The sequence below is a fragment of the Strix aluco genome, chromosome 18 (assembly GCF_031877795.1).
Source record: "Strix aluco isolate bStrAlu1 chromosome 18, bStrAlu1.hap1, whole genome shotgun sequence".
In the NCBI taxonomy this organism is placed as follows: Eukaryota; Metazoa; Chordata; class Aves; order Strigiformes; family Strigidae; genus Strix; species Strix aluco.
The window spans coordinates 5,637,691-5,655,520 of NC_133948.1; the positions used below are offsets into that span (position 1 = coordinate 5,637,691).

Below are 17,830 nucleotides of genomic sequence, written 5' to 3' on the forward strand. Positions count from 1 at the left end.
TGTCCTCTTTTAGCTTATGTCCATGCAAACTAGTTCTGAGAGTTCACTGACATCTCACAGTTAAGTAACAGATATTACGAGTATTTTTATGGTGTGGATTCATTACCCCATTCTAGAAGTATAAATTACACTTAAATTGTATTTATATCTTCTTCAAACTGACAGAGCAATGTAATGGATCACAAGTGTGACAAAGGAATTAAGCAGCATGGGAAAGGGAGAAAGGATGTATTGTTAGATAAGAATCTGAATTCTTCCCTTGTAAATACAAGCAAATTCCCACTGGAAAGGAATGTCACATTAGCAGATTGGATGGAAAGGAGAGAAAGAAATATACAGTAGGGGAATGCATGGTTTGAATTAAGATCTGAGTCCTGGCTGCCTTTCATTTCCACATTGTAATGATAAAGCCCAATTTTTACGACACAAGCCACAGTCTTAAAAATAAATGTACATGTAATACTTTGATATTTCATGTGATAAAATGGCGTGGAGAACCCATTTCAGCATTCAAGTCCCCAGATAGAACAATCAGAGCTGCTCTAATAGAAGCTGCTGAGAACAGTATTCCCTTGCCTTTATTTGAGGGAGGGAAGTATTTGTTTTCTGCAGAGCCATCCAGGCATCCATTTCTTTCCTTTGGTGTCCTGCCTCACTCCAAGCACTATTGCAGCTGACCCCAGCAATTGATGTCTTATTCACAAATACTTTTATTTGTTCTTTAGTGAATGACGACCATTAAAAGGCCTCTCTATTCTGAGCATGGAATAAAATCAAATATACTGATCAGTCCTCCTTCTGTGTTTCTAAGCAGCAGAATTCTCTAAAATGCAACCAGCCCTACACACTACTCCCCTATTTTTTGCTTGAAGAATACAAGATAGCATGCCCTGGTATCAAGCTGTCCCCACTTTTTTGAGGAGGTATTGAAGGACACTTTGTAATCACTGACTGTGATGCTACAGATGGGCTCAGTGCAACATCGTAAGATAAGCAGACTTTCAAATGTTGCATGATGCTTTAGAGGGGAAAATAATCATCACTGTGGCTCCCAGATTTTCACAGATGACTGGTGTGAGTCCCAGCAGAGGCACTCGTTAGATCTCTGTATGATGGGCTTTCTACTGAGCTTCCAAACCAGCTCTGCTTCCTGCGTTCAGGTTGCCTTTTGGAGTGTGAGCCTCCTTGTTTTATCTAGGTGGAACAGATATAGCCAGCAAACAATAGTGTTTGTGGTGACTCATACGGCAGGGTTTGAAGTATTCCAGGCCAGGCAATACAGAGTTCCTTGGGGACTGTTGGTTTCCATTAGTGCCATGTTACTTCTGTAATCCCCTTTGTTTTACCCACCTAAACATAATGAGTGGATAACAAGGGAGATAAAACTACTAATAAAAAGCAAAATGCAAGTTTATTGAGGAAAATTTATCAAGTGGCATCTCTGGACTAATAAGCAGCAATGTAATTCAAGGCCAGAAAAGGGGTTGGAACTGCAGCAGATTAAGAACTGGCCAACTTGCTGAAGTTTTACCTGGAATGGAGGAAGAGAACAGCAAAGGCACAAGGGAAAGTGTAGACAAAATGTGTCCTAATAAGGTATTCTATGTGCTCAGTGAAAGCATGATATTTGATAATCAACAGTGGTTGTGGGAAACATCTTCTTCATCTGCTCTGGACTGGATTTTGCTCTCATTAACATGATCTAATGTACATTATCTGACTCAGTTCACACCATCACAGTCACCATGCAAATCACCCTGTTCTCCAGGAGACACTGGCACTAATGTGTAGTTGTGGTTCATTTGTTCTGGGAGTGCAGCTGAGTGTGTGTGTGTGTGTGCACGCACATCCATATGTGAGAGAGGAAAAGTGGAGGAAAGAAAGACTGGAGAGCCAGATAATCCCTTAAACTATTTGTTTATGCTTATTAATGAACACAAGCAATTGTCACCTCAGTGTTGAGGGCATCAGACTAGGGGCAGCAACTTTGCAGGTAAGAAGGCTCCAATCCATCTTCATCTGCTGATAGTAATTGGAGGACCTTGTCAGAGATTTGGAAGGGATTTATTGATGTGGTACACAGGATTTGCAGAAACAGCTCTTTGAAGGACATGGTGCTAAATCATTTCTTTTTTCTTTCTTTTTCTCTTTTTAGCTTTTCAGAATTTATAATCATTTGGAAATTCACTTCCTTCCCCTGTCTTCAGCTTTTCTTTAATGATGTGAATGAGAGGAGATGATCTCTTGCCAAATAGAATATTTGGGCTGATACAGTATACTTTGGCAGGATTTGAAATTCTCTCCCTTTTTCTCATTTGCTTTTTTTCCCTTTTAATTAGTGTTGTCTATAGTGTAAGCATGACATCGTTGTGTTGTGTTGTGTTGTGAAAAAATTTGTTCTTCCTATGTAAAAAGGGTCTCTTGGAAATAAAAAAATGTCAATGCTGGTTGAAAATAATGGCTAAGCTATTGCACACCTCTGTTATATATAGTAAATCACATGTGTGCCTGCAAATTTCAGCTGACTGCCATTTCATTTTTCTCTACCTCTGCTTCATAAAACCAGGAATGCAGAATAGTGGAGAAATACTGTAAAGAATAAAAGTTGTTTTGAAGTTGCTTACACCTTTGTCAAATTCTAGCCATTTGGGCTGAATTTTTCCATGCTGGCTACGTCTTAACCTGAAAGGTGCCTGAGGGCTATTAAAGCAGAAAGGCATCAAGATAAGAAAACCAAACAGGGATGTGGATATCTTGAAGAAGGCAGGAAAGAAGAATATATGGCTCCTCATACTTGTTCTTCTCCAGTGTCTGATGGAGACCCCAGATCCCTCAGAGGTGTTGTCCTATCACCAATAAAACCTACTTGCATAGTAAGGGCCGTAATCAGATCTGGGGCTCTGCAACACTAAGTGTGCTGTTTCACTATTAAGGAATGCATGAAGGATTTAGTAATGAAAATCCTTTTGTAGAGATGTGAAACGATGGCAGTCCCCAGCAGAGCTGGGAGGAGGCACAGGCCTCATAATTTCCAACCTTAACTGTACAAAATTCTGCACTTCTTTTCTCATTCTGCCTTCCAGAAAAGAGCACCACTGGCAGACGATGTCAAGCCTGTTGTGATATATGCTTGAAATGATGCTGGTGTTTTTTCCTTCCATAGGTTGATGAAAAGTAAGTGTATTTTACAGACCTCCCTGACGGTGTGTGAGGCTGTCCTCTTGTTTTAGGGAGAGGGGAGGCAAGCGAGTGTTGAATTGCCAGAGGAGATGCATCTTTTTCTCTCTACACATATCCATTAAAAAAAACTCCTTTACTTTCCCACAACTGGGTTTGCTCAGCTATAGATTTCTATGATACAAGTTTAAGCTGTGCCCTGCAGCTTTATGTTTCTGTCTGTTCAGCCATTTCAGGGTTGTTTCTCTAATGAAAGATCAGCTGTTTTAATTTCTTTACGCAGTTCACCCTTCCCAGCTTCTGAGCTACCCTGGCTCTGTTTCAGCTGTTTGAAGTGTGTTTGAATCACCAAGAACTTTGCCTTCTTTTCTGTTGTGCCATGACTTATTTTTCTTCTTTCAGTCCCTCAAGAACTTGCTGATAGCACTTTGGAAATCAAATATTCAGTACAGTCCAACCTTCTGCACAGCTAAATGCCCCTTGCTGCTTTCATTGGAAAGCTTTAAATTTAACTAGAAGGGTAGCAATTCCCTTTGTTTATAACCATAGCGTAACAAATTGTAGCCAATTGAAAACCATATTAGGATGTAAATTTGTATTATGACTGGACGTTATCAGGGTGGCCATGTTTTTCCCTGATGGTGATTTTCAGCCCAGTTGTTCTGATGTACCCAAGTGTAAAGTTATTAGGACCATCTGCGGTTAAAGTCTGGGAAGAAAAGACCTTCAGTTTTGTGTGAAGTTGCACTCCGGCAATCTGCCTGCACGTCTGCTGGCTAAACAGGCAAGACATAGAGCAAATGAAAAAATAAAGAAATCTCCTGCAAAGAAAGCTACTCAGATGTGGAGAAGTAAATATCTATATCATCTGGATGGGATTTCAAATGGCAAAGAGCTGACCTCTAGCTTTGTGTTTGCTTCTAATGATGGCTTCTAACAGTGCTACCTGCAGAGAACAAAGACAGTCCAATTAAATCCAGGCCATTTGTATTTTTATCATAGAGATCATACCAGAATCCCCATCCTCTTCTCCTTGACACAGAAATGCAGTGGAATTTTAATTATCTCAAGGATAAAGTGTGTTTTACTTAAAACAAACCTTTCTCCAGCAAAATGGCAATTGTTCTGTGAGTCTTTTTCTTTCAGGTGAATCTTCTGCTCCAACCCTTTCCAAGATACTGTGGTAGCTCCTTATTCCTGCTAAGATATTTATGCCTTGCCTAATTTGACAGCTCCCTGTGACACCTGTGCATGGGGAACATGAGGAAAATAAGTGTTCTGTCAAGTGCCTCTAGTCATTTTTCTGGTTTGTCTCTCTCAGCTTTCGTATGACAGGAATGACTTTCTTTATAAATCATGTAAATTGTAACTTGTTAATGGGTACTTTGGTATTATGGATATCTCATATCAATTATTTTATATGTTCTTTTGCAAAACATTTACAGGAAGGATAACAGTGGACCTTCAGTGAAAAATGTGACCAATTTTCTGCCCCATCAGTTGAAACTTGGTTTCCTTTAAATGCAGGGCAGAGCCATTGCCTTCCATTTCCTCCAGCTGCCGTTCAGAGCTGAGAGATTGATGAGCTGCAATGGGTTGAGCTATTTTATTTAAGACCCTGTCTTTAACCATATCCCTCTCCTTTCAGGAAGCTGTAGTAAGCACCTGGATTCAGTTCAGTGACAGCTCTGTTACTCCGTTGGACATTTATGACCCTAAGGACTTCTCCCTTTCTGCCGTATCGTTAGATGAAGCTGTTGTCTCCATCCGCCAGAATGCTGCTTTAGAATGGCCAGTTGTGGCAGCAGAAGGTGAAGGTCAGGGCACATTAATCAAGGTGGACATGATGATTTCTGAAGCCTGCCAAAAGTCCAAGAGGAAAAGTGTCCTGGCTGTGGGGAATGGCAACATCAAAGTCAAGTTTGGCCAGAATGATGCAGACTCCGATACAGGTGGAGATTATGATGCTGATGAGATTGAAAACCATGCTAGCGACCGGCGGCACAAAGTGTCAGATCAGGAGCGGTATGGCCAGGATGGACGATACTATGGTAGCTCTTCAGCAGAGCGAGAGGAAGGCGCCATCAGGAAAGTCAGCACCACAGTAAAATCTGTAATAAAAAATAAAGTAATTAAAAACAATAGGCTGGACGGTGGCAAAGTTTCTGACGATAGCCAGCTGCAGAACATTCCCATAGACTTCACCAACTTCCCTGCTCAAGTAGACCTGCCAAAAGGCAGTGCAGGCATGGAGGAGAATGACCTGGTGCAGACACCTAGGGGCCTTAGTGATTTGGAGATTGGGATGTATGCTCTGCTAGGGGTCTTCTGCCTGGCAATTCTAGTCTTCCTAATAAACTGTGCAACATTTGCACTGAAGTACCGTCACAAGCAGGTTCTGGTGGAAGGACAGGCCACCATGACCCATTCCCATGACTGGGTCTGGCTGGGAAATGAAGCGGAACTGCTGGAGAACGCAGCAGATTCATCACCTCAGCAGGACGAGCACACAACTATTATTGACCGAGGCTCAGGTTGCGAGGAGAGCAACCAGCTCCTCAATGGCAGTGCTCAGAAGAACATTCAGAGCCAGGTTCACAGGTGTGCTGACTCAGGGGGCAAGCTCGGAAAGGAACAGAAACCTGAACCTTTACATTCGCCGACATCTAAACGGAAGCGGGTAAAATTCACGACATTCACTACCATCCCACCCGACGATGGTTGTCCTACTGTCAACTCAATCCTAAGTAGCAATGACGATGACATTAAGTGGGTGTGCCAGGATATGGACCTGGGGGACTCCAAAGAGATAAGAAACTACATGGAGAAGTTCAAAGACAAAATGTAGCTCCTTGCTGGTTTTTTGGGTTTAACCACACCTTGATGCCTTCAGTTCTACAGTATATATTGGGACAGAAGAGGGGGAGGGGAAGGAATCACCAGGAGAAATGATGAGGCAGTTTTTATAATCAGGGAAAGAAATTTGCCAAACTGTCCATGGTTTATTTTTGTTTTTCACTTCGCTTTGTTTTTCCATCAGTTATTCTGCTACTCATGGATTTAGGAAGTGGAATATAAATAGCAGAAAGGAACAAGGAAATGGTATGACCAGTATGATGAACTGGGCAAGATGAGGTTGTGAAAATTTGTTTTATGGGTCATACAAATAATAATGAAGTAATGTTGCAAAGTACCAAAAATATTTGTAAAAAGAAAAGAGAGTATAAGAGCATGAAAAGAATAAGCAAGAGACAAACAGTAACTTGTCTGTATTTCTAATAAAACATCAAATTATGGACGTATGACCCACAAGGAGACTTTTTAGATTGTTACTCAAGCCGTTTCTTTTTATTTCTTCATTTGAAGTGAAGATGTGTCTTTGGCATTACATATGAAGGAGGAAGAAATTACCTGGTATTTTTATTTTTACTTTTCTGTTTGTCTTGTAAGTTGAGACAGAATAATTTTCCCTCTTGTATTTTTCTTTTAAATATCTTGAAAACAGGAAAATTTTCAACTCACTAAGTTCACAGTGGACCAAGAACATGTTGTTTCTAAGTTAGCTATAAATAATCTCCTGTCATTTAAAGAATTCAGGGGATAAGTATTGACTAATCATTTCCATGCGATGTCTTTTCTGAAAGCCTAAGCCTCCATTGTTTCACTCTAGATAGAAATATGTTCTGTTTGAAAGAAGTATTAATTTTACTTTCAGGTTTGGATTGTTTGTTTAGTTGTTCGTTTTAAATTTCCACAACCAAAGTTCCCACGTTTCACCAAGGGAAGAAGGTGCTGTTTTATTTTAGCTTTTAGAAGTAACAACCGATGGGAGTGCCCCACTGGTGCATTTTAAATGTACCTGGAACTGAGACCATCGCAGGCCAAATATGTACAGCCTGGATTTTGGTTTTTTGCCAAGTCCATGAATTCATAATTTTGTGCTGTAATTTTCTGTTTATTCTAATGTCACCAGCTCTCATCAAGCTCTGAAAGTGAGAAGAAGAATGGACAGAAAGACACTGATTGTCCCCAAACTTTTATTTCCTTGTACTGGGAGAGCTGTCCTCTGGACAGTCTGTGGGAAGGGAGGGAAATATTGCTGAAGCAAGATCACGAAATATCTGGAGCTATTCTATAGATTTTTTTTGCCATTGGACCAGCTAAGACTGAAAATTTTAGACTAGATTGTAAAGCTGATGTTTTGAATAAACAAATACAAAACCAGTAATAAATCTGAAGCAAATACAAGATAGAGTCATAGATTCGTTGTGTGAACTGGCAGAACTGTGTTCACTCAGTGCCAGTTTACACTAATGGAGGACACAGATCAAAATCTATACAATGAGGAAACCACTGTCATCTAAAACCTTTTGTAACTAAAAGGAAGATGGTATATCCAACCTTTTGGAAGGCAGTATTATGTCCTGACTGTTAGCCAGAAGCACTTGCATTGTCCTGTCTTTACCATGTATTTCTTTTTTTTTAATTACTAAACTCGGTAGTTTGGTTTTTTTACTTGGACAAAATCAATCCTGCCACCCAGTAACATAGATGGACGTTTTAACAAGATATGCCTAGTATGCATTGTAGACTGAAAGAATGTAATATTTATTTATACATGTTATACGAATTGTAATTAAAATGCTTTACATGGCTTGACAAATTAACCTCTCTTTTCTGAGGGGAGGGGGCTCCTTCTGTCATTTCTGTGTTGAAATACTGCATCCACTGCCTAACAGCTGAAACAAAATTTAAGCTGCTTTCTGAAGAGAGAATAGAGATGTGTGAAAGTTTTTCACTGCTCTGACCCTTCTTTTGTGAACTGCTCCCCTTCCCACCCAACATGTGGTGGCGATGATGGATGGCAGGAGAAGACAGCAGTCAGGCATAGTTCATGGCAGTGTCACTATTCATCTTGTTCATCTTCATGCCTACCATCAGCACACACAACTCTGGGACTCTTGCTTCTGATGTGTGCAACTTTCGTGCAGCCCAGTCATAATTAATTATGTTGCTTCTCTGATTGATACAGTAGGTTCAGATGGAAGCAAGTTTCACTGAATCACAACTGACACATACAAAGCACCCTGTATCCCAGAGGACCCCAAGCTGCTTTATAAGCTAAGCACAGTGATGCATCAGCCACACCTCAGGGATCAGTATATCTTCCTGGGAAAACGCAGATATCTCTGAGGTGAAAAAGGCATTTACAGCACGGAGCTGCAAAATACAACAGCAGAGGAACAGGAAAAATAGAATGGAGCAAAAATAATACACCTTGTTAGCACAGAATATAATTGTTTAAAGTGTGTTTTTAAGAAGACTGTTAATGTGCTGAACAGGCCCTGTTACAGCACATATGAAGAATGGCATGTCCAGTAACCCAGTGCTCCTGAGCACTTTCTGGGATACTGGTACAGCACTAGTTGGAGAGGAAAGGAGTGATTACTAAATCACTGTTTCTAATCTGTCCACCCTGACTTTTCTCTTTGCTTTTGGCAGCCGAGGCTTTATAGGATCAGAAGAGAAAAGGGTATCTCCATCTAACATGAACAGTTGACTACTGAGAGAAAACCTTGTGAGGAAAATTCATCTTGCCCTGTATTTTCATGATGACATGTGCATGTCTTTCTTGGTCTTGCTGTCTCACCACATTGTCTAAGAACAGTATTCCACAGTGAATGAAAACATTATTCCTAATTCACCTCCTCTCCAAAAGCTCAACTGCTTTCTTCAAGAAAGAAAAATGTGTCTTCACTGAGATTACAAGGGGAGGAAAATCAAAGTTTACCATGAGAAACTATTTTGCAATTCCTTTTCAAAAGCAGTGGTGTAAATTTTTGTTGAAAGACACACTCCTGTATTAATACAACTCAGATTGGGTCCAGCATTGCCAAAGAGGAGCAGAGTTCTTCTGTTATGAATAGGAAAATGATAGCTTATTCATTGTTTCAATATTAATTGAAATAATCAGTTTTCTGCTTTGTGTTTGTTAACTGCATGTATAGTTCTCTGTTGTCTGTAGATTTGGACTTAGGCAGTTTGTCTGAAATAACTACCCTCTGGAAAAATTAACGTTAATATAGAGTGATGATCCTTGTGACACTGGCCGGTACACCCATGATGCCTCCTTGGGAGCAAGATTTCATTGACGATTAGCCATGTGTCAGTTCTCAGTGACAGTATTTTGTCATTATATTTAGATAAGAAAAAATAGTCTCTGCAGGGTCTCTCCAAAGCATGTGGTTTCAGAGGCTTGCACACACAGAGTCCGTTGGCTGCAGCCTGTGACACCGGGTGGGACACTGGCCATTCACAAATACATATGGCATTGTACACACGCTGCAGATGACCGTGGACATTTGTTATAGTTCTGACTTACTCTTTACTCTGTGTCCCATAATAATCACTTTGCAAACGCTGATAATCATGTACAGCTGCCAACATGAGCACATCCGTGGCCAAAGGGAGAGGCTTAAGCAGCAGTTTCTTAAGTGCTGCAGGACTCGGGGGCAGTCAGTGCAGCCACTTTCCCAAAGCAAATTAAATGGCAACATAACACCCCCGAAGCACATGAAATGGTTTTCTCTGGTGTTTTTTTTACTAACACATGCCTGTTATTGATGTCTTTTAGTTCCTGAGTTATCAACTAATGGACTTCAGCTAATCTCCACATTGGCAACACGGTGGGGTTTTAAAGCTGTAAGAGGAAGACACCTGACGTACTGCCTGTCGTAATATGACATCGTACTATAGCGAAGAAGAACCACCACTGCTCCAGGTTCCGTACCATATATGTGCTAGTAGTTGAAATGTGGAAAATATGTTCAGACAGGGCATGATGTGTTTAACAACAGTCCCACATGATGCAAAGCCTGTGATCGCTGCGGGGAGGAGGAGGACTCAGGAAGCCTCTCCAGTCCCAAGGTCCTACTTCCAACTATTTTGTTAGTCACAACTACAGCATTTCTGTCGAGATCCACACCTGCTGTAAATCTAAGCATCTCCATTGAAGCCATCTGGTAGAGCCATGCTAATTGACAGCAGCCAGGAGCCTGGACTGTTGATTTAATGTATATGAGAAGTTCTTGACTGTTTAGGAAGAGTTTTAAAGCTGCTTTGCCACATGATAGAACTGAATTTGTGTGCTTCCCAGGATGAGGGGGTTGTTTGCCCCTGCCATCAAAGTGGGAAGAGATAAGGCTACCAGGAGTGCTCTGGAGACTTGGGCAGGATGGGAACAACGCCTGCCTCTCCTAGCACAGCCTGCTCTCTTCTTCAGCAGCAGGAATTGTTTCATGCATCTTGATATTTCCTTTGCTAACACCTGCCAGCCTGACTGTTTAGGATGTTGCTTCAAACAAAGCAGGGAGAGCGTCTCCTGCTGCTCACAGCAGCCTGCTGCCGTACGTACCTGCTGCCTAGGTCTGGGCTGGCTGAGCCACAGAGGAGCTTGCTTTCTTTCCTGAGAATCTTGGCACTGTGCTTCTCTGTGCTCTTTGTAGGTCTTGAGCCCAGAGGAAGCTTAGAAGAGGCCGTTGACTTTGACTCCTGTAACTCGTGGCTGAACAGGAGCATGTCTTCAAAATCGCACAGTCTCTGCAAAGGAAGACAGGCTGTATTTGAAGAGACAACAGAGGGAATTAAAAAAAGGGAAAAACTCAGCCCTGCCTTCACATTTAATTTTTCTGAAGCTACAGAACATGGTGCTTCAGAGACGGAGGCAGATACTGAAATTTTTCAATTTATCTTCCACTGACCAAAAATTCCGTCAAAGCCCAATTCTGAGTGAGCGACCGTAAATGATCATCTCAGCAGGGAAGAAACCACCAGGCTGTGAAATATCATTTATTTGAGAAATTCACATTGGGTCAAATGCCAGGATTTACATTTCTTAAGCTTTGCTGTGCTGCAGTTACAAAGGCAGTGGGATCGGGCACAGAGAGCTGCTCTGAACATCACTCTTGGCAATGTGCCTTACTTGCCAGATGAGGGAATCTATGAGTGCCAGGGGTGCATGGTTGCAAAGATAACACGCTGCAAGGTACATTTTTCTGTCAAGGAGCCAAGATGGAAATTCATTAATAATAATTTGCACTTAGAGGAGAGCCTTTCATCTGAGAAGCTCAGTGACTTCCAATTGTTGGTAAAGGATAAAAATGTGAGCAAGCTGAAGGTGCCCTGTTTTCTCAAATGAGACAGTGCCAGGTGAGCCCGTTCCCCTTCCCAAGGCCAGGGAGCGCAGCTGTACCTGGGTGAGGGCTGGGCCTGCCTGCTGGGGGGAGGTAATTAGGGAAATCACCTGGTGTGGTCAGTAAGGAGGAGTCCAGCTTGCTGGGGGGGTGGTAATTAGGGAAATCACCTGGTGTGGTCAGTAAGGAGGAGTCCAGCTTGCTGGGGGGGTGGTAATTAGGGAAATCACCTGGTGTGGTCAGTAAGGAGGAGCTCAGCTTGCTGGGGGGGAGGAGAGTGTTTGGGTTGTTGCAGATGAAGGTCAAGCACTGTGTGAGAGCTGTGCTGCTGCAGGGTGGTGTGAGGCAGCCGTGGGACTGTAGGAGGAGGGAGTGGGTGAAGGTAAGAGAAGAAGCAAAGCTCTCCTGTTGCTGTGAGGCTGCTGGCACAGAATGGACCTTGGTGAAAAGTGAGTCCTGCTTTGTTTGTTTTTTTTTTTATTACTGGGTTGTGTTTGGAGGGAAGGAGAAATCTTACTGTGTGCTTAGGTGTCCCAAGTTTGGGAATCAACACGAGAAACTGTGTGTTGATTGCGCCTTAACTTTGGGAAAGGAATAAGATGCAATTTTGCCTGGTACATGTACATGGGAACACCTGATAAGGCAAAATCAATGCGGTACATCCTGGATCGGATGCTGGATTCTGAATCCTTCTGATATGACTTAACTGCTAGGAAGTCCATGTTCCTTCAACCAGTGATCATGCTGACTTGCCCTCAGTTTCTAGAAATACTTTGGCATTGACTAAATTTGAGAGATGACCTGAAAAAGGCTCTCAGTTTTGGAAAGGAGGGATGCAGTTCATGGTGCTACACCCAACTTCCTGAGTTGGAAATAGGACAGTGACCCCCAGTGCTTGCACATGTATCTCTTCTTTCCTTTTTGCCAAGCTCCCAGACCAAGTAGCCATAGCAGCAAGAGTGTTGCTTTGTTTTGAAAGACTCCTAAACTGGATTTCAGTGCTTAAAAATAATCTGTCAGCAAAGATGCAGCAGCAGACAGAGATAATGATGCAAATTACCAAATAACTCTCCCTCTTGATTACTTATTTTGGACAAACTCAGACCCATTCTTTTTATGCTTATGCTAGGGAGGGATTAAAGCTCTTTGTTTGAAGCGACAGTGTTAAAGCCAGCCACGAGCCTCTTGGAGACAATATGTCTGATGTTCAGCTGAGCCATATCAAGTTGCAAAGACACCCTGGACTAATCAGCCCCTTGGCTGCTGGAGGGGTTGCTCTGTGCACTGTCAGGCATGGTGCAGCCAATCGTGCATCTTTATGGAGGTGCAGTACCATGTTTAGAGACAGCTGGTAACTTTTTTTTTTCCCTTCTATTTTCCCTTCGAGCCTGTATCTGAAGGTTTTTCAAGTAGCCAGTTTCCAGTGTGCTCTCTGGCTATTTGGGGTGGTGGGTGCAGGGGACACTGAAGTACCTCTGTGCTCTGGCTGCTGGAGTAGCTTCTCAGCCCTTCTGAGCCTTGTGCCGCAAGACAGCTGCGAGGGTCAAATTTAATCCCCTGAATTCAAATAATGTGAGTAGCAACTGAATTCCTGGAAGCCACAATTTAGGTTGGAGTCCATCCTAAACAGATTGCAGCATCGTAATTATCTGGGCACTTCTGTCTGGCTACAAATGCGGGATAGGAGGGAAATCTTACAGAAGGCTTTTGGTAGTTTTGCCACTGTCTTGCACGTGGCCTAGTGGAAGAGGTACCTGGCTGAGAAATGCCTGTTCTGCTGTTGGCCATATCAGACTCTGTTCATTCACTGCTTGTTTCTTTCACTATTGGGATATTTTCAGCTGCCATCTAGCTTCCTGAGATTGCTGATTTAACTTTCAGCATTACTAATGAAAAGCCACTGGTACAAATTCATGTTGTTCAGATCTCCTGTGGATGTGGGGAGCAGGAAGGTGGAAAGAGATGTGGATGGTTTATGTTGGAGAACTGAAGGATGAGACCAAAGTCCTCTGAGAGAAAAGATAAAGGCTTAAGTTGTACGAAGACTAGGATTGCTTTCTTAGCTTGCTTTCTGTAACATATGTATTTCCCTGACTGTTGTGATCTTTCCTGGTTTGGGGGTAAGATTTATGCAAACCCCCTGAGGCTTAGGATGGCTGCGTTGCCTGGCTCTCACTATGTGGAGTGAGAGCAGTGTAGCAGGTACCAGAGCCTCCACTTGGACAATTTGTGCTAACACCTGAGGAACTGTTTGATGAACAGTAGTGTTGGTAACAGCTGTCCATATAATTGATAATCTGGCTGTATGTGATAGTGACTTATTGTAGGGGCAGGTCATAATCATATGTTTTCTGATGATGGGGAAGATAGATTTTTGTTCCCAAACTGAATTGTACAGCTTATGAAGCTCCACTTGGACAGCTGCATTGCAGGCAAAAAGCCCCATTTGAGACAGGCAGGCACCCGAAATGCCATGTAGCTAATGACTGTCACTTCAGTGTCATTTAGTAGCAATTGCTATAGGAGAAGAATTATCTGGGGACTCTTCTTTGGTTATGATGACACTATACATCTTACAAAACTGAGCTGAGGTTACCATAATGATGAGACTCTATTAATTTAATATGATATTGCTACAGGGCCTTTTCATGGATTGTCTGAAAAGATTAATATTCTTTAACAGAAACACTTTGGCAAATCAAGTCACCATTTCCCATTCTTTCACTCCACCCCTGCATTTTGGGATCTGCCATTTACTTTCCATCATGCCTCTAGGTTCATCATAGCACATTCATCAGCATGGCATGAGTTTTACACACTTTTTTTTTTTTTTAAAGCACTCAAAGAATATCTTCTCTGCTTTGTAGGGCATTGTGTCTTATTATTTTAAAGCCTACTATTACAAAAATTAAATGCAAGATCACGTTGGGGGAAGAGGGGAATAAGCAGGTCTGATAACTGACAACTTCGAAGCTTTTGAGAAACCACCAAGCAGACTAAAATGGAACTTCCCCCAAATGTGGAGCAAAAGGGATTTGTTCCCAACTGGGAAGAAATAACCATTACAAATCCAGATGTCTTCCCCCATACAGGGAGTGCTGTTCTCCACAGCTCTACCTGTGACTACCTTAACTCTGCGGTGTTATTTGTAGACCTGTGCTTTCCCTTGGGTAGTACCAGTGGATCCCAGGTAGCTACAGTCGGGTATGTGTAAGTGAGAGTTTCCTTGCTGTGTGAGTTGCAAGTGGCTCTGAGGAGATAAGGGAACCTGAATGTCTGTGCTGTGACTTCAGCTCCCCCCAAGGCTGCCCTGGTTCCTGCTCTTTGAACAAAAAAGCCTGTGGACTCTGGTGATTTCACTGAACTGCAAGAACGGAATAATGCAGCAATCAAAGGCTGCTGTTAACACTGAATCCATAAATCAGTGCATTCAAATTAACAATTCACCAAATTAAACCAGCAGGTAATCAAATTCAATGATAGGGTTGACACTAAGAGGAATTGCTCTGTGTTGGTCTCATTGGAAAAACATATGGAGAAGCCAAGTCCTTTCAACTGATGATATAAACCAGGGTTTTGGCCAGTACAGTCCTTCAGTGGTGACGGGCATAAGCACATGGGAGGTAGGTGCCAATGGGACATTAAATTAAACCCTTCCCAGGGATGTATCTCAGTGCAGATAAATGCAGAAAATTGATTTGCTTGTGTATCTCGCATGAAATTATCAGCATCTGCAGCAAACGCGTGGCCTCTCTGGGTCTTGTTCTCTTTTCCCAGTCCTGCTCTTTTACCTTCAGTACCACTGAATCTTCCAGCAGGTTTGCTCTGGAGACAGTGATTGAGTTGCAGGCAACCCAGTTTCTCTTTAGACCTTTCCGTGGCTGAGAGAGCAGGAATTTCACAGCCTTGTGTTCCCTCTGAGTGTACTGCTACTAAACATATGGATGCCAGTCTCTACTATGGACCCATTCATAGCAGAAAGGGGTGTATATGGGGGAGGGAGGAGAGCCAGAGACCACTATGATCTGTGGTGTCTTGAGATATGACAGTAATGCTGGGAGAGGTTTGGGGAGAGATGAGGTGGCTATTTCCCACCTCCCCTGCTTCTAGACGGGTGTCTGTGTGACGCAGTATCCTGCATTGCCAGTGTGATCCTTCCATGGCACAGCAAAGGCAATAATAAATGACCTTTTTACTTCACAAAACCTGCTCAGTTAGCAGTAAGCATATGTTCTTTCAGAAATCCTCTGATAGCAGTATGAGGGCAGAGAGGGGGAGGCCAGCCAGGAAGCTTGATGTCAGCCTTCTAGCTGAGGTAATGGACATAAAAATCTCCATATGCTGAGAAGTCACTTTAAGAAAAAGTATTAACCTAATTAGCCCATTTGTCTCTTCTCTCATTAAGCATCTTTCTAACAACAGTTATTTCCTTCCTTAAATTAGGAAACTAATACAGGTAATGTCATAACTTGTGTTTTGGAGTTGTTAGAACAAGTTGTCTTGCTCTTTAGAATAAATTCTCTTCAAATTCTGTCGCAAATTTATCCACTTCGTGTCTGTACAGACTAGGGAATTTCATTGCACTAAACTGGTATAGTGAACCTTAGATTAAAAATATATCTATGGCCCTTTAGTAGGAAGGTCAAACTAAGGCAACCAAAATAATAATGAAATTCAAAACAGAGCCTTTATTGGAGAGGGGGAATTCACTTACAGGTAATGCAGGAATTGCCCCAGGGAAAAGCAGGCACACAGAGGTGGCACACAAGCAGCTGCATTTGTATGTTTAAACAAAAATGGAAGCTTGAACAAGGCTTGATGCAATTTTGGTTCTAAAAAGGCCTGCAGATATGCTTGCTAGTAATTTCCCATCAGAGCCCTGTGGCTTAATTAGACAAATTTAATTATTTCAGTTCCACACAGCATTGCTAATCTGCAAGAATTTGAAATTCCTGAATGTCCCTCAGATATTGGTGACATAATGGTTAAAGATGCAATTTGAAGGCTTTTGCAGATCCCTAGTTAATGCAGAGATGTAGGAAATGACTCTCTTCAGCCTTGAGCTGTTAGTCAAAATTTTAGTGCATTAGGAATGCTGCTGAATACTACAGAAGAGTGAGGGCTATTTTAGATGTGAAGTCTTTCACTTATAAGTGCCTAAATTCTTTGGTGTAAATGGGAACTTGTTGTTCCTGGATTCAAGGATGTGATCTAGTAGAAAATTATTAAAATCATGCTAAGTACCCAGTTCTGAGTCAGTAAAATTCAACTCCAGAAAAATCTTGATCCTTGAGCTCATCTCTTTGAGCTCTCCATCTAGCAGATAGATTAGCAATTACCTGGCAGAAAATCTTCAAGCCGAAAGAGCCGGACTCATTTGGCATTGTGCAGTGCCCTTTAGGACTAGGCACTGCCTGTCCTGGGCTTCCGTCCAGAGGTTTCATCATCATGATGTTTATGAAGAAAAATTCTAATGCATCTATTATAAGAAAAAGATAGTCCTAAGATTTCAAGGTTAATTAAAACCAGGCTGATAAGGGGGAAGATCAGGAGCTGGGGTATTCTTAAATAGCCAGGAAGAAATTTCTCGGAAACATAAGTGCTAGCCTGATATAGTAAAGGGTAACTATCGAGTGCTCACCTAGTCAGAAGTCTTGGCCAAGAGTGCAAGAGGTGATTAGCTGCTTAACTAGTGTCAAGACGTCATTGGCATTGTACGACTGCTCTGTATACAAATGCAGGCATGCAGTACTATTTGCCAGAAGATGGCACTCAAAGTATGGCATGCTACATGTTTCGGAGTCTTCTCTGCTTCTAATCTATTGGGTAATGCACATGCAGACCTAGAGCTGACATAGTTCTGTATAATCGATACAGCCTAAGGTTTTGTAAGCAGCTACATCCTTATGCCTAAAAGGGGTCTGTGATTGAGGAAAATGGGGGGGGGGGGAATCTGCAAGCAAGAAGTCACTGCTGAAACACTTATTTTGGTGACCTGCAAGCTCTGTTGAGATGCTCCAGGTTTTGCTTCACAATTCTAGCATCGTTATGTATCTCTTGGGGAGATCCATCTGCCCTTGGATAGCACAGTTCCACTGCGGTGGAATTCCTCTGTCTGCAAAAACAGATGCTGTGTTGTCAATCTTTAGAACTGCACCTCAAATATAATGGGCATGCTAGCTTTGGGACCCCCTGGAATAATTGTATGTGGGGGGCAGAAATAGAGTGTTTTTCTGAATGTATAACAGTTTAAAAATGAAGAAGAAAAGTGTAATTCTGATTGAGATGTGTCATACCTAAGGTGGAGCTGCAGCTCTTAGCAGCAAGAAAACATTACTGAGTTCACAATGTGTCTTGTCAGTAGAAAAATTACTTTTAAGGAGGGGACAGGGAGGGAGAAACCTGTAGAACAGTTCTCTCTGCTTTCCCTATTACTGTTTGATGTAGCGAACATCAGAAAA

At 42.1% G+C, this 17,830-nt stretch overlaps 1 protein-coding gene and 1 long non-coding RNA gene across 5 annotated transcripts in view; both read left to right on the forward strand.

The window, feature by feature from the left end:
• Positions 1-7,840, forward strand: part of TMEM132C (transmembrane protein 132C) — a 222,058-nt gene extending 214,218 nt beyond the window's left edge. The window contains exon 9 of the mRNA XM_074844448.1: positions 4,826-7,840. Coding sequence (XP_074700549.1) covers positions 4,826-6,025 — 1,200 coding nt within the window. The 3' untranslated portion in view covers positions 6,026-7,840. The remainder of the gene's footprint in view (positions 1-4,825) is intronic.
• Positions 7,841-11,293: 3,453 nt separating this feature from the next.
• The window catches only part of LOC141931529 (uncharacterized), a 60,262-nt gene continuing 53,725 nt past the window's right edge, over positions 11,294-17,830 (forward strand). For 3 of the 4 annotated variants that reach the window (XR_012625612.1, XR_012625611.1, XR_012625610.1), the window contains exon 1: positions 11,714-11,818. This is a non-coding gene — a long non-coding RNA (uncharacterized LOC141931529). Of the gene's footprint in view, positions 11,386-11,713; positions 11,819-17,830 lie in introns of those variants that run through there. The other variant, XR_012625613.1, reaches the window with a different exon arrangement.